Source organism: Rhyacophila brunnea, unplaced genomic scaffold (assembly GCF_057557595.1).
Source record: "Rhyacophila brunnea isolate RB1 unplaced genomic scaffold, BYU_Rbru_1.0 scaffold_13, whole genome shotgun sequence".
In the NCBI taxonomy this organism is placed as follows: Eukaryota; Metazoa; Arthropoda; class Insecta; order Trichoptera; family Rhyacophilidae; genus Rhyacophila; species Rhyacophila brunnea.
Genome location: NW_028232785.1, coordinates 17,432,577 through 17,448,900, shown reverse-complemented (window position 1 = coordinate 17,448,900; position 16,324 = coordinate 17,432,577). Strand labels below are relative to the sequence as shown.

Below are 16,324 nucleotides of genomic sequence, written 5' to 3'. Positions count from 1 at the left end.
ACGCTGTTGATACAACCTCTACTCTGTGAAGGCACGAATAACTTACCTTGGGATCGAATATGGTAGTGACGAAGGGTGAGGGTAGGCTTGTCAAGATCCGACATAAACAGTGCAAACTAATCTTTGTCAGTCACACTTATTTGTATAGACATTCAAATATATGGCTGTCATTGGAGGCTCCATCTTGCCAGAAAACTTCTGGCATGCTTCTTAAATTATATTATCGTTCATACGATGCACATGACCTAGCCAGCATTCTCCGAATCCTAATTGATTGAATTGCACTGAAGCATTGCTTTGTCCTTTAAAAATATTCAAGAGTTAATGTCCAAGATACTAAGGTGTAAGTGAGCGCAAGCTTTATCAAAATTGTCTGAAACATGCTTTTGGAAATAACTGAAAAATTACGTCTTGCGTCGGTCTGTCTTCGATAATCCCTGGCACAGTTAGAGACGCTGTTGATACAACCTCTACTCTGTGAAGGCACGAATAACTTACCTTGGGATCGAATATGGTAGTGACGAAGGGTGAGGGTAGGCTTGTCAAGATCCGACATAAACAGTGCAAACTAATCTTTGTCAGTCACACTTATTTGTATAGACATTCAAATATATGGCTGTCATTGGAGGCTCCATCTTGCCAGAAAACTTTTGGCATGCTTCTTAAATTACATTATCGTTCATACGGTGCACATGACCTAGCCAGCATTCTCCGAATCCTAATTGATTGAATTGCACTGAAGCATTGCTTTGTCCTTTAAAAATATTCAAGAGTTAATGTCCAAGATACTAAGGTGTAAGTGAGCGCAAGCTTTATCAAAATTGTCTGAAACATGCTTTTGGAAATAACTGAAAAATTACGTCTTGCGTCGGTCTGTCTTCGATAATCCCTGGCACAGTTAGAGACGCTGTTGATACAACCTCTACTCTGTGAAGGCACGAATAACTTACCTTGGGATCGAATATGGTAGTGACGAAGGGTGAGGGTAGGCTTGTCAAGATCCGACATAAACAGTGCAAACTAATCTTTGTCAGTCACACTTATTTGTATAGACATTCAAATATATGGCTGTCATTGGAGGCTCCATCTTGCCAGAAAACTTCTGGCATGCTTCTTAAATTATATTATCGTTCATACGATGCACATGACCTAGCCAGCATTCTCCGAATCCTAATTGATTGAATTGCACTGAAGCATTGCTTTGTCCTTTAAAAATATTCAAGAGTTAATGTCCAAGATACTAAGGTGTAAGTGAGCGCAAGCTTTATCAAAATTGTCTGAAACATGCTTTTGGAAATAACTGAAAAATTACGTCTTGCGTCGGTCTGTCTTCGATAATCCCTGGCACAGTTAGAGACGCTGTTGATACAACCTCTACTCTGTGAAGGCACGAATAACTTACCTTGGGATCGAATATGGTAGTGACGAAGGGTGAGGGTAGGCTTGTCAAGATCCGACATAAACAGTGCAAACTAATCTTTGTCAGTCACACTTATTTGTATAGACATTCAAATATATGGCTGTCATTGGAGGCTCCATCTTGCCAGAAAACTTTTGGCATGCTTCTTAAATTACATTATCGTTCATACGGTGCACATGACCTAGCCAGCATTCTCCGAATCCTAATTGATTGAATTGCACTGAAGCATTGCTTTGTCCTTTAAAAATATTCAAGAGTTAATGTCCAAGATACTAAGGTGTAAGTGAGCGCAAGCTTTATCAAAATTGTCTGAAACATGCTTTTGGAAATAACTGAAAAATTACGTCTTGCGTCGGTCTGTCTTCGATAATCCCTGGCACAGTTAGAGACGCTGTTGATACAACCTCTACTCTGTGAAGGCACGAATAACTTACCTTGGGATCGAATATGGTAGTGACGAAGGGTGAGGGTAGGCTTGTCAAGATCCGACATAAACAGTGCAAACTAATCTTTGTCAGTCACACTTATTTGTATAGACATTCAAATATATGGCTGTCATTGGAGGCTCCATCTTGCCAGAAAACTTCTGGCATGCTTCTTAAATTATATTATCGTTCATACGATGCACATGACCTAGCCAGCATTCTCCGAATCCTAATTGATTGAATTGCACTGAAGCATTGCTTTGTCCTTTAAAAATATTCAAGAGTTAATGTCCAAGATACTAAGGTGTAAGTGAGCGCAAGCTTTATCAAAATTGTCTGAAACATGCTTTTGGAAATAACTGAAAAATTACGTCTTGCGTCGGTCTGTCTTCGATAATCCCTGGCACAGTTAGAGACGCTGTTGATACAACCTCTACTCTGTGAAGGCACGAATAACTTACCTTGGGATCGAATATGGTAGTGACGAAGGGTGAGGGTAGGCTTGTCAAGATCCGACATAAACAGTGCAAACTAATCTTTGTCAGTCACACTTATTTGTATAGACATTCAAATATATGGCTGTCATTGGAGGCTCCATCTTGCCAGAAAACTTTTGGCATGCTTCTTAAATTACATTATCGTTCATACGGTGCACATGACCTAGCCAGCATTCTCCGAATCCTAATTGATTGAATTGCACTGAAGCATTGCTTTGTCCTTTAAAAATATTCAAGAGTTAATGTCCAAGATACTAAGGTGTAAGTGAGCGCAAGCTTTATCAAAATTGTCTGAAACATGCTTTTGGAAATAACTGAAAAATTACGTCTTGCGTCGGTCTGTCTTCGATAATCCCTGGCACAGTTAGAGACGCTGTTGATACAACCTCTACTCTGTGAAGGCACGAATAACTTACCTTGGGATCGAATATGGTAGTGACGAAGGGTGAGGGTAGGCTTGTCAAGATCCGACATAAACAGTGCAAACTAATCTTTGTCAGTCACACTTATTTGTATAGACATTCAAATATATGGCTGTCATTGGAGGCTCCATCTTGCCAGAAAACTTCTGGCATGCTTCTTAAATTATATTATCGTTCATACGATGCACATGACCTAGCCAGCATTCTCCGAATCCTAATTGATTGAATTGCACTGAAGCATTGCTTTGTCCTTTAAAAATATTCAAGAGTTAATGTCCAAGATACTAAGGTGTAAGTGAGCGCAAGCTTTATCAAAATTGTCTGAAACATGCTTTTGGAAATAACTGAAAAATTACGTCTTGCGTCGGTCTGTCTTCGATAATCCCTGGCACAGTTAGAGACGCTGTTGATACAACCTCTACTCTGTGAAGGCACGAATAACTTACCTTGGGATCGAATATGGTAGTGACGAAGGGTGAGGGTAGGCTTGTCAAGATCCGACATAAACAGTGCAAACTAATCTTTGTCAGTCACACTTATTTGTATAGACATTCAAATATATGGCTGTCATTGGAGGCTCCATCTTGCCAGAAAACTTCTGGCATGCTTCTTAAATTATATTATCGTTCATACGATGCACATGACCTAGCCAGCATTCTCCGAATCCTAATTGATTGAATTGCACTGAAGCATTGCTTTGTCCTTTAAAAATATTCAAGAGTTAATGTCCAAGATACTAAGGTGTAAGTGAGCGCAAGCTTTATCAAAATTGTCTGAAACATGCTTTTGGAAATAACTGAAAAATTACGTCTTGCGTCGGTCTGTCTTCGATAATCCCTGGCACAGTTAGAGACGCTGTTGATACAACCTCTACTCTGTGAAGGCACGAATAACTTACCTTGGGATCGAATATGGTAGTGACGAAGGGTGAGGGTAGGCTTGTCAAGATCCGACATAAACAGTGCAAACTAATCTTTGTCAGTCACACTTATTTGTATAGACATTCAAATATATGGCTGTCATTGGAGGCTCCATCTTGCCAGAAAACTTCTGGCATGCTTCTTAAATTATATTATCGTTCATACGATGCACATGACCTAGCCAGCATTCTCCGAATCCTAATTGATTGAATTGCACTGAAGCATTGTATTTGTCCTTTAAAAATAATCAAGAGTTAATGTCCAAGATACTAAGGTGTAAGTGAGCGCATGCTTTATCAAAATTGACTGTAACATGCTTTTGGAAATAACAAAAAAATTACGTCTTGCGTCGGTCTGTCTTCGATAACCTCCGGCACATTTAGAGACGCCATCAACACAGCGATCCTTCTCTGCAAGTCTGTTAATTGAAGTGCGCCCACCCAGCCTCTTTCCCTGGCTTTCTGGAATCGGTGGATAGTTCGTTTGGTCGAAAAGACCAGGTCGCACCACATCTGAAAAAAGTACAGCTTCATGGAGAAAATACTTAATAGTTTTAATTTTAAAAAAAATCTACATAACAGGATAATATGGTGCTTTTTTCAATATACTGTAAACACAAACAGCGATGAATTTTAAATTGACAATAATTGATGAAAATTGGTGCAAAGGATTACAAGGGATCAGCGACGAAGGGGGAGGTTTATTGTGAAAATTTATTGTGCACTATTTATGTCAGATCTCAACATAATACTCCACCCTTCGCCACTGGTGTATCTTGTATGTTGACAATATTATTTTTTATCCTTGAGCGGCAAAGGAAATGACTTTTCTTCAACATACCTGGTCTCTACTATCAATGTTTATACGATGGAACTGTGTATTTACCTTCTTCCAAAGTATGGGTGTGCGCATCGGCCCCAGAGTGTTAAGCTTATCATTTAGTTTCATCCAGAGCTGCTTAGTCACCGTGGTATCACATTGATTCAATGGTAAATCCACCAGCACGGGATTTTCTGAAAAGATGATAGAAATATATTGTTTACATGGAACATAGTAAGAAGCACTCGGCATGAATGTCGCTGAAGGGAACAGAAAATTAATGGGATCCGGCTTACCATATTAGGTATCGAATAACAAGCTACGGATAGCGAGTGTGGAAAAATATGAGATACACTCTTCTTCGTCGTGTTGGGTCTTCAATAGCAACAATGTGTAACTCCAGATGATACCGAAGGCAACGCCATTTTCCTCGGCTTGTAGGATCTAGTCGAAGCTGCAGCTTAATGGGCATGCCTTGCATAAAAATAGGTGCTCCGTGCTTTGCATTTCACCGCACTTGCAGGTTTGGTCATCAGAGAACCCCCACTTCATCGGGTGCGCCCTACCATGGTTTTCAGTCTGTTAAGGGCTTTCCATGTATAGTACCCGAGACTGGCTCCGGTGGGAGATGCTCTGCTGGCTTTATCCAATCTTCTGATCTATAATATATCACTCTTGCCAGGAACTTAAAAATATCACACGAACTCACACAGATACTGACAGGCCACGGAGCGGTGCGAGCTTACCTATCTAAAAAGATTTAAATTGAGGGATGATGACTGTTGTCCATGTGACGGCAACACATCTCGAATTGTGTGGCATTTCATCAACGACTGCCCTAGACTAGAAAGGGAGCGATGGACTCTCAGGACTCGATATAGACAGCATAATTATGAAATTGACCTCCAAAAGCCTCGCGAAGTACTGGCCATAAAGAAAATTAAAGATATAAATGGAGAACCTAATTAGCTCCACATCAATGCAACCAACCACCTTGTACGAAAAAGCAAGCCATGACACATATCTTGTAATTTCTATCAGATAGGTACTGCAGTTTATGTTTATTGTTAATGTTAACACTTAACTGTCACTTTGTGCGTAAGGATACGACCCAAAAGCATTACAAATAAATATTTACGTACCTTCCATGTAAGTCAACAGGGCGTTTCTTTGAAGTTTAGTAATTAGAACAATATACGGTTTCATTTTGTTTATATTAGTTACTATTGTCATAAGAAAATAATATGTTTCGAAACTGAAACGCATAGACTAATCCGAAATGTCAAATTAGCACAGTGTTGCCATCTTTTTGTCAACCAAGTGTAAACACCTTATTCTATATCCGCTAGCTCAGCCAATTTCAACGATTGTCGTAGTATATTTTCTACGAGTACCTACATATTATTATATTAGTCTATGGGTCGCATTTTGTCACCGCACCGCCATCTTGTCAGTCGGCAGTGATTGCGTCCGTTATGTTAATTTATTTCGTCCGATATTCCTGCAATAATATTGCTTAAATCTTGAAAATGGACACTAAAATTGAACCGGTAGATTTTGATTCCGATACTGATACTGGAACCTCAAGTGATTGTTCGTACAGCTCGGATGATGATTTCTCATCGGAATTTTCTGTCAAGCAGGAACGTGTTGATTTCACTAATTTTGAGGCTGATTTTTTACTTCCATCCATCCATACATCGGTATAGTATATTGTGACACGCAGTAGTTAACAACAAAATCATTTGCCCCCTTTTCATTTATATATTAAGGATATTGTATTGTTTTCAGTTTGCCGTCAAAGTAGAAAACGAAACATCGGAAGTCAAAAACTATATTGACAACTGCCTTGGGCCAAGTACACGAAATGATTCACATGTAAGTTTATATCGCCAACTACATATTGTCAAATTATTTAAATTCAATAGGTAAAAACTTATTATTTTAATAGTAGAGATCTTCAGTCCGCTATGAAAATTATGCTTCTAACATTGAATTTGAAATTTGAGTTCCACAGCAGATTTTTAGTAGGTAGTTTACACATGTGCCCGGATAAAGTTCGAGTGAAATTGGTTTTGGTTCTCTTCTGTTTATAGCCAGCAGCAATGAATTTTTTAAAACAGCCGACATACTCAATCATTTGTTAGGTAAGGTTAGGTTTTCAATCTTGAAATCATGAATTTTGCCAAATTCGCCTATGTAAATTAGCGCGGTTCCCACCTGGCATCATGTAAACCGACCTGTACCATGGTTTTTTCTCTTAGATAATATAATCTTGGTTAATTGGGTTTTTATTGCCATGTTTAATTAAAATTTTCAAAAACAATAGATAACAGTTCAATAATTCACTAAGCATCTCACTCTTTACACATGTACCGTGTTTGGCAACTCATTTTCATTTGGCACACGCCTTCTTATGTGTCGCTGGATTCGCCTGTAAGGTATGCCATAATTAAATTATATTTTTAAACCAGTGGTGGCAAACCATTTTACGTGCACTTGCCAAAATTTTCCAAATATTATTTTTTTGCTGTTTCGCGTGCCGAGCTTTCATGGGAGTAATATGGAAAAAATTAAGAATTCTATTGAAAAAGTTTAAAAATTACAATTGAGTTCTTGAAATTTTTTCTTTTACCGTTTTTCTCGCCGAGTGCATATCTTTTATTCATTGAATATTTTTTCCCTTGTTTATTTTCAAAACATCGTTAGAGCATTTTAAATAGGATTTATGTAAGTTAAGTTCAGTTCCATTCAGTCGGTCATCCGGTAACGTGTCACATAAAATAAAATATAATATATACACACATAATTTGAAAATAGGTAAGTAGGTACCTACACATATTGGAAAAATCTTGAAAAATATTACGACAACTGACAGGACTCAAACCTGGACAATGTCTTTTACCACCTGCGTCTTACCTCATTTAGTATTCAATAGAGATTTATACACAAAATGTATGTTATAGATTCATATCATTGTAAATACAGTTCTCAATATATTGAAAGCCTTTCAAGGCGATGCTCTGCTGGTGCTATTTTAGACCTTCGGAGGCTGGATTCGTTTATCATGAGTAGAAACGCCAGTTGAATTAATAAATTTAGTACCCTGCTTCAATATCTTTCTCCATGGCGATGGCTTTCAAATGTAGATGTAAATAATCTGTTTTGTTGTTTACATATTATTTCCTAAACATGTATGACACGTCGTAGATCTCTACGCATACAAACCTTCGCCATCACTGCCATAACCACACATAATATTAATATTTTTGTAATAATGTTTGCATTTTTCATTTTGGCTTTTATTTATACTTTGGACGCTGAAGACGCACATGCGCGTAATGACCAGGCGGCTGATCGATGTAATTAACGTGCATTTTAAAGGTGCTTATTAAAAAGTCATTATCTACTTAGCAGCGAATGCTTTAAGAAATTAATTTTATTGAACATTCATAACTTGAAAACACTTCACATACTAACCCACTAAAAAAAAATTGAAAAAAATACGAACCTCGACGGTATTTTATCTAATATATTTGGATTGTTACATTCTCAAAATCTTGTGAATTATTCATTTGAATAAAAGAAATAGTTTATTAAAAATTAATTTTATGTTTTTTTCCCAATTTAAGATATTTATTTTTGCTTGCTATATAGCGACTCCTCACTAAGGCCGCGTGGCTTAAGCGTCAGCCTATAACGTCGTGGATGCTCGAATCCTGGGTCTGGCAAGTACACATTGTATTTCATTTCGTGTATGAGACAGGGTATGGACCTATTAGGTTGAGAAAGTGGCTGACATCCGTTTCTAGTAAAAACAAAATTTGTGTATACAAACCTCCACCCTGAGGGGTTCATACGATCTTATTGGGATCGAAAATGGTCGGAATGAATGATATAGATAACAATTATTTATTCCCATCTAAACTAAAGATAGATTATTGACATATTAATATTTTGTAAATGTGAAATACTACCAATATGGAAAGATACGGAGATTATACTTAATAATATTCGGTGTTGTACCTTCTAAAACTACATTAAAGCTTTTAAATTTGCAGATGTTTGCCGAGCAACGTTTCCCAGGACGTCAAAGTGCCGATAGGCTGGGTAGCAACACTCACACTTCAGACATCACGGTCATTAAAAACGATAACGCCAAAGCTTTGGAATCTACATCCGGAGGAAAACGGGACGACATAGTGCTTCACTCGGAGATAACTATAGACGTACAGAATATCAAACAGGAAATTCTAATACGTAATATACCAAAAGATATTCGGATTATGTTGAGAAGGGTGAAGCATTTCTCACGTCACTTTATTTGCAGGGAATGTAGCGCAGTTTTTGGGTCCATTAAAGGTCTAAGCAGCCACAAGATTATCCACGGTGTTACGATTGCAAGTCAATCCAAATTAAAAACCGAGCAGCATTTCTCAGGATGTCACAGTGCCGATGAGGAATCATCGGGTAGCAAAACTGTACAGAGTAATGATCAAAATGATCCCATGGAATCTACAAATACAAATAAATCCTGGGAAGATGTGATGCCGTATTCCGAGATTACGGTAGATCAGCAAAATATGAAAAGAGTTGGCCTATTACAAAATATATCAAAAGATGTACGAATTATGTTGAGAAAGGTGAAGTATTTTCCAAATAACTTTATTTGCAGTGAATGTAGCGCTGTTTTTGAAACCCTTACAGATTTAAAGTGTCACATTATTGTTCACAATGATACGACTGCAAGTCAATTGCATAAAAAAAGTTCTGTCATTCGACATAAACTTACCAAAACAAGTGTAAAGCCGTTCAAATGTGACATTTGCCAAATAAAATTCTCGTTTAAATCATATCTCGACCGACATAAACTTACCCATACATGTGAAAAGCCGTTTCAATGTGACACATGTTCATTTAAATGCTCTTTGAAAAGTAATCTCGACCGACACAAATTTACCCATACCGGTGAAAAGCCATTTAAATGTGACATATGCTCATTTGAATGCTCGCGTAAAGGTGGCCTCAACCTCCATAAACTTACCCATACAGGTGAAAGGCCGTTTAAATGTGACATTTGCCCATTTAAATTCTCGCTTAAAGCTAGCCTCATCAAACATAAACCTATCCATACAGGTGAAAAGCCGTTTAAATGTGACATATGCTCATTTAGGTGTTCGCGAAAAGGTGGTCTCAACCTCCATAAACTTAACCATATAGGTGAAAAGCCATTTAAATGTGACATTTGCATATTTACATGTCCGCTGAAAAGAGGTCTCGACCGACACAAACTTACCCATACAGGTGAAAAGCCTTTTAAATGCGACATTTGCCCATTTACATGTTTGCATAAAGCTAGCCTCAACAAACATAAACTTATCCATACAGGTGAAAAGCCGTTTAAATGTGATATATGCTCATTTAAGTGCTCGCGTAAAGGTGGTCTCAACCTCCATAAACTTAACCATACAGGTGAAAAGCCATATAAATGTGACATTTGCCCATTTACATGTTCGCTAAAAGGGAATCTCGACCAACACAAACTTACCCATACAGGTGAAAAGCCGTTTAAATGTGACATTTGCTCATTTACATCTTCGCTGAAAGGGAATCTCAACCAACACAAACTTACCCATACAGGTGAAAAGCCGTTTAAATGTGACATTTGCTCATTTACATCTTCGCTGAAAGGGAATCTCAACCAACACAAACTTACCCATACAGGTGAAAAGCCGTTTAAATGTGACAATTGCACATTTACATGTTCGCTGAAAAAGAATCTCAACCGACACAAACTTACCCATACAGGTGAAAAGCCGTTTAAATGTGACATTTGCCCATTTACATGTTCGCTGAAAAAGAATCTCGACCCACACAAACTTAGCCATACAGGTGAAAAGCCGTTTAAATGTGACATTTGCTCATTTACATCTTCGCTGAAAGGGAATCTCAACCAACACAAACTTACCCATACAGGTGAAAAGCCGTTTAAATGTGACAATTGCACATTTACATGTTCGCTGAAAAAGAATCTCAACCGACACAAACTTACCCATACAGGTGAAAAGCCGTTTAAATGTGACATTTGCCCATTTACATGTTCGCTGAAAAAGAATCTCGACCCACACAAACTTAGCCATACAGGTGAAAAGCCGTTTAAATGTGATATATGCTCATTTAATTGCTCGCGTCAAGGCGGTCTCAACCTCCATAAACTTAACCATACAGGTGAAAAGCCATTTAAATGTGACATTTGCTTATTTACATGTTTGCTTAAAGCTAGCCTCAACAAACATAAACTTATCCATACAGCTGAAAAGCCGTTTAAATGAGTCATTTTCCCATTTACATTTCGCTGAAAGAGGGTCTCGACCTCCATAAACTTAACCATACAGGTGAAAAACCATTTAAATGTGACATTTGCCCATTTACATGTTCGCTTAAAGTGGGTCTCGACCGACACAAACTTACCCATACAGGTAAAAAGCCGTTTAAATGTGACACATGTCCATTCAAATGCTCTTTGAAAAGTAGTCTCGACCGACACAAACTTATCCATACCGGTGAAATGTCGTTTAAATGTGACATATGCTCATTTAAATGCTTTCGTAAGGGTGGTCTCAAACAACATAAACTTACCCATGCAGGTCAAAAGACGTTAAAATGTGATATCTGTATATTTAAATGCTCGGATAGACAGCTTATTAAACAACATAAACTTAACCACACAGATGAAAAGCCGTTTAAATGTGACATTTGCCTGTTTAAATCTTAATTTAAAAGAAGTCTCAGGAGTCATAGACTACTTACCCACACAGGTGAAAAATCGTTCCATTGTGACACCTGTCCTTTTAAATGTTCCCTTAAAAAGCGTATCAAGGAACATATTATAGGTACTCACAGGTAAAAAGCCGTTTTAATGTGACAGTTTACTCATTTAAATGCTTGTACCGTGTGGCACCTATCCATCGATTACCCACAGTTAGTAGCGGGCAGCACTATCTTTGTGTTCTCGGTTCGAGCAGTTTCCATTCTCATTTCTTTCACTGATGTTCGACTTACGAAATAATTTGATTTGTTATATTTAAGTAAGTTTAATTACAAATTATACTTGGATTAACCGTTAAACTATACACCGATGTCTAGATTTGTTAACTTCATGTACTGTAAAGTTGACGTGACCCGGCTCGCGGTTAGCTCAAAATGTTAACCAGGTTGTCACTAATGATACTAGGGATGAACTAGGAGGGTGGATCTCCCTTGTGGTAACACAACTTTTGATTATCCGTAAATAAAACTCTTGGTTGGTGTTATACCAAATTTATTCAGGTTCTATGTTCACAGTGTCACGATCATATTATTTAATATTGTTCAAACAATTAAAACTTATGAAGATGTCCGTAAACTATTTATTTGATCATTATATAATCTCTATGAAACCTCTCAAAAAGTTTCTAAATGTTCACACTCAATTAGAGGAATGTACACGTAAATGTTCGATAAATATTTTTATTTCGTAAAATATTTTCTTATACAATGTCACGGTCGTATTGTATTCACATAATATTAATTTTATAAAATAGTCTTTATTTTATTAACTGCTTACAAAAGGTTTATTTATATTTATAAACTTATTTATTAAAAGTCATTAATATTTACAAACTTATTTGCTAATAGTTTATTAATAGTTTCTAAAGTTTATTTTTATTAATTACAAACTCGATTTATTAATTTGTTTTCATTTAAAAACAAACTCTTGCGTAATTTATTTCGATTACGTCATCCCCAAAAACACGAAGAGAAATCCCCGTGGATTTTTCTGGAACGGAACGAAAAAGATATTACTCCGCCGAATACGTCACGATTGAGCTGATTACTATTCGCCTCGCCGAAGGAGAACTTTTAAACGATTTCGCGGTACTTTTCGCCTCGCCGGTGGAGGACTTATTTGTAGGAAGATTCGCGAAAACTGCTGAGAACCGTGTCTCTCTATTACTGGAGGATCGGTGACTTGATGAACTGCTGGACTGGTAAACTGTTGCTTGTATAGAAAAGGGGTCCCTTTTTATACTCTCTGGATTGAGATCCAGTAAAAATAGTCCCTAAGGGATAGCAAATCTGTCCCTTTCGCACTAAATCTATCTATATATGTAGTATGTGGTATATCTTCTATATATGATAACTTTCTAATAGAAATAACTTTCACTAAAGTCGAGCTGAATTTACTTTATATTATTTTCACAAAACTATACGTTGACCGTGATTATTTATATAGCCTCTGAAATACGTTTCGTAAATACGCATTAAGAATGACTCATAAGAAATAGTCGATTTTTTATGTTTTTATGTATTCAAATGAAAGAAAAGGTTTTTAGCTTTCCAATAAGCTATTGTAATAAGTATTCGTATATGAAATAAGGGGTGGCAACCCTTAATCTTAAACGATAAAATATAGACGTAACGCCCATCAAAATTTCCCATGATATTTTTCCACCACTCTAAATCATTCAAAACCAATAGAAATTTATATAACTTTAATCAAACTAGTTAGCCCCAAAATAACTTTCTCATTCGATTGTTACCCTCAGAACGGAACTTATCACGTAATAATATTATAACGGTATACCCAATTTTCACATGTAAACATGTAAATGCCTTAATTTAACAGAAGTGTCAATCATGAGCAACCACTATTTTATGTATCTTTTAATGGAGTTTTAATATAGTAATTCAAATGCAATCTTTAATCTTATTTCTCCGTGTGACGCAAAACAGCTGGGCCGAATATTTCGGCGGGATATTTTTTGTAAATTTTCAGGGTCAAAGCTATTTTTACGTATGAAATTTTAATATCTTATGTCTTCATTCATTTGAAGTGCCATCAAGAATAACTGTTGATTATGGGTAGAAACCCATCTAAGGCAAGGTCTCGAGTATCTCTACTCGTTATTTTTTAATATTTAATGGATTTTACGGGTTTTTAGTACATAAAAAAATCTGTATTTTATAACTACGCGTACATAAACATATGTACGAGTTTACAATAATTTTACAATAATAGCTTAGCTCTACCTTAATCTAATTTAATTAGTATAAATTTTCATCGTTCATAATTGTACAGCACAGGAATTTATAAGTACCAATTTTTTTATTTTTATACATTTTTAATACTTGTACCAAATTTAATCAAATATGTACATATCATATTTCATGCAAAAAAAATTCACATGTTTTATTTTCAAAGTTCTATAGACATTAAGTAGGTATATATCAAGCACATAATACACATTTCAAAAATGACAGCACAAAAATCTACGGAACGAGTATATCGGAGTCTCTGATCACAGCGTTACAATTACGCCTGAGAACTCTCGATTTCTGAACTGAAATTTTTACATAAATTTTTCATTACATTTATTAAAAAGTGTTAAAAATGATACATTTATCTTCTATTACTAAACGATTATTCTTACTTACTACCTGTTTATGGTCTTTTGACCAATTTTATTTCGGCTCTTCCATAGTTTGTACTGAGAAGTTGTTTTTGACTTGTCATAAAGAGCTACGGGACTTATATACATGTTATTAGTACTTTGTCGCGAGGTGGTCGCACGGCTATTGAGTGGCATAATTGACTACTAGGCTAGATTTGTATAGTTATGTCGCTAACCATACTCCTTTTCGAACACTAACTGAAGGTCGGCGTTTTAGTTCGTGTCAAAGTATTAGGTGCGTACTCTCGCCTAGACTTTTATAATTGTTAGTTGGTCATATAGCCCGAAAGGCAAACAATCAGTAATTTCCGAAGGTCTACCAACAACTGAAACATCGATAGTCCATGAAAAAGGGAGAGGTTGTTTCAATATCGTCCAAACCGAGTGTACGACGTTCGTTATCTCATTACCACCAGCTATGCGAATCGCAAATTGTATAGATCTCTGAGAGCCGCCATGATCATGCGTACTGATTGCCTGAGCGAGGAAGACTATAGATAACTTCACGAGATATATAAACGTCGCATATTTTGCACACGTGTTAAATATAAAATTTTTTCTACTTTTTCCTTTTTAACACTACAACAGGCCATAAGACATAATAACGTTTGTGTAGTGAAACAGCAGTTGTATTTAGTTATATAAGTGAATCGCAATCAAAATCTTGTAAATATATTGTGACAGTGAGGGAATCAGGGGTTCGAACGACGAACCTTGGGATGAAAGGCCAGTACCTTTCGCACTAGGCTCGAACTGGCAATGTTTGTATTTAGTATATTATTGTGGCTACCTACTCTTCCTTGCCATATATTGATATTATTGTCAACTAAATAAACCTAAATTTATACTTTTGTACGAATTCCCCGCCGAAAGGCTTATTATAACAAAATAAAGTACCTAACAAATAGACATTTCATACGACGGGTTTTCAAAAATAAATCTGCAGTTCACAGCATCCTGGTTCGAACCAACACCTATAAGAAAAGTCACTCGGTGAGCAGATCCAACCAATAGAATGAATCACTGTGTTGACACGCCTCGCCAACGAACGCGCAAAGATAATGGGAAGTTTATTGAAGTGGCCACACGATGCGATCAATTCAAAAACTGTCAAAAAAACAATGGAATGGCATTCGTCGTCTGCATCCCTTACGACACTCGTCCTTTTGGAGTTACCACCGGAGTCTACAGTTTAAACGAAAAAGGAAACCTGTCTTGAATAATATTCTATTCTTTCAACCTACTATCTACCTACTACAATGTAACATTGCTCTGTAACTCTCTTTTAAAACAATAAATATAAAATTGTGTTTCAATTTTACTTTTATATTATTAAACTAACCCTTACCAATAAATTATATTATGCTTGTTCTCTCTCTTGGTAATAATACCTAAGGAAATATCTGACAAGGTGATTAAATTAATAAAAGTATTATTAAACTATTGATGAAATAGTTTCGTTTACATACGCAATAATAACATCTGTAGAAGTAGAAAGATGTTTTTCCATCAAATCGTCAAAGATTCACTTTCGAAAATTTGAAGCTTTATTTTATTATTTAATACAATAAAACGTTTTCCTTTTGTGAATAAATAATAAATTAAACTGTTGAATTATATATTATTTATTGTAATACTTACTTAAATTTTTAGCACCTATTTTTGTTTTTTAGCACATAATTATGAAATTTTAATAACATATTTTCCACTTATATCTACAGGTACCTTTTATTCATTTTTTAGTACCTAAAAATCCTAAGCCTACTCATCACCCTTGTTTTTAAATGTTCACAAGAACAACTTACATCACACAATAATATCTAATACGTACAGCATAAAAAATATTTGCATTGCCAAATATATGATTAAATGATTTAGAAATGCGAGTAGTTCGGACACTAATTCCGGACTTCTAGACAAATCTTCTACTAACAAATCGCACGTCAATCTAAACTAATTTTTACATACGCAATCCATCCATTTCTCGTAAAAACAAAATCTATTAATACAAACCTCCACTCTGTGCAGGCGCATATTATAATCCTATTAGGATTGGACATGGTCGGAAAAAAAACATACGCAATACTATTCGAGGTTGCTCTCCAGGAAAATAGAGTTATTCTCTGTCCTGTTAAGTATTTCAAATCAATCAGATTTAGCCATCAAAATTAATTATATTTCTTAACTATTGTCAACAACAAAATATGGCATTAGAAGTAAACTTCAATGACAATTAGCTAAAAATTCTTCCATTTTAAAGATAAGTACAAAACACTCACGTAGGTACATTACTAGTTGGTACCTACCTAGATTATATAATGTTTGAG

At 36.1% G+C, this 16,324-nt stretch overlaps 1 protein-coding gene across 1 annotated transcript in view; it reads right to left on the bottom strand.

The window, feature by feature from the left end:
* Positions 1-16,324, bottom strand: part of LOC147076720 (uncharacterized) — a 32,180-nt gene that overhangs the window by 13,416 nt on the left and 2,440 nt on the right. The window contains exons 2-3 of the mRNA XM_085940416.1: positions 4,570-4,697; positions 4,026-4,196 (exon numbers count right to left, since the gene is read on the bottom strand). Coding sequence (XP_085796542.1) covers positions 4,026-4,196; positions 4,570-4,697 — 299 coding nt within the window. The remainder of the gene's footprint in view (positions 1-4,025; positions 4,197-4,569; positions 4,698-16,324) is intronic.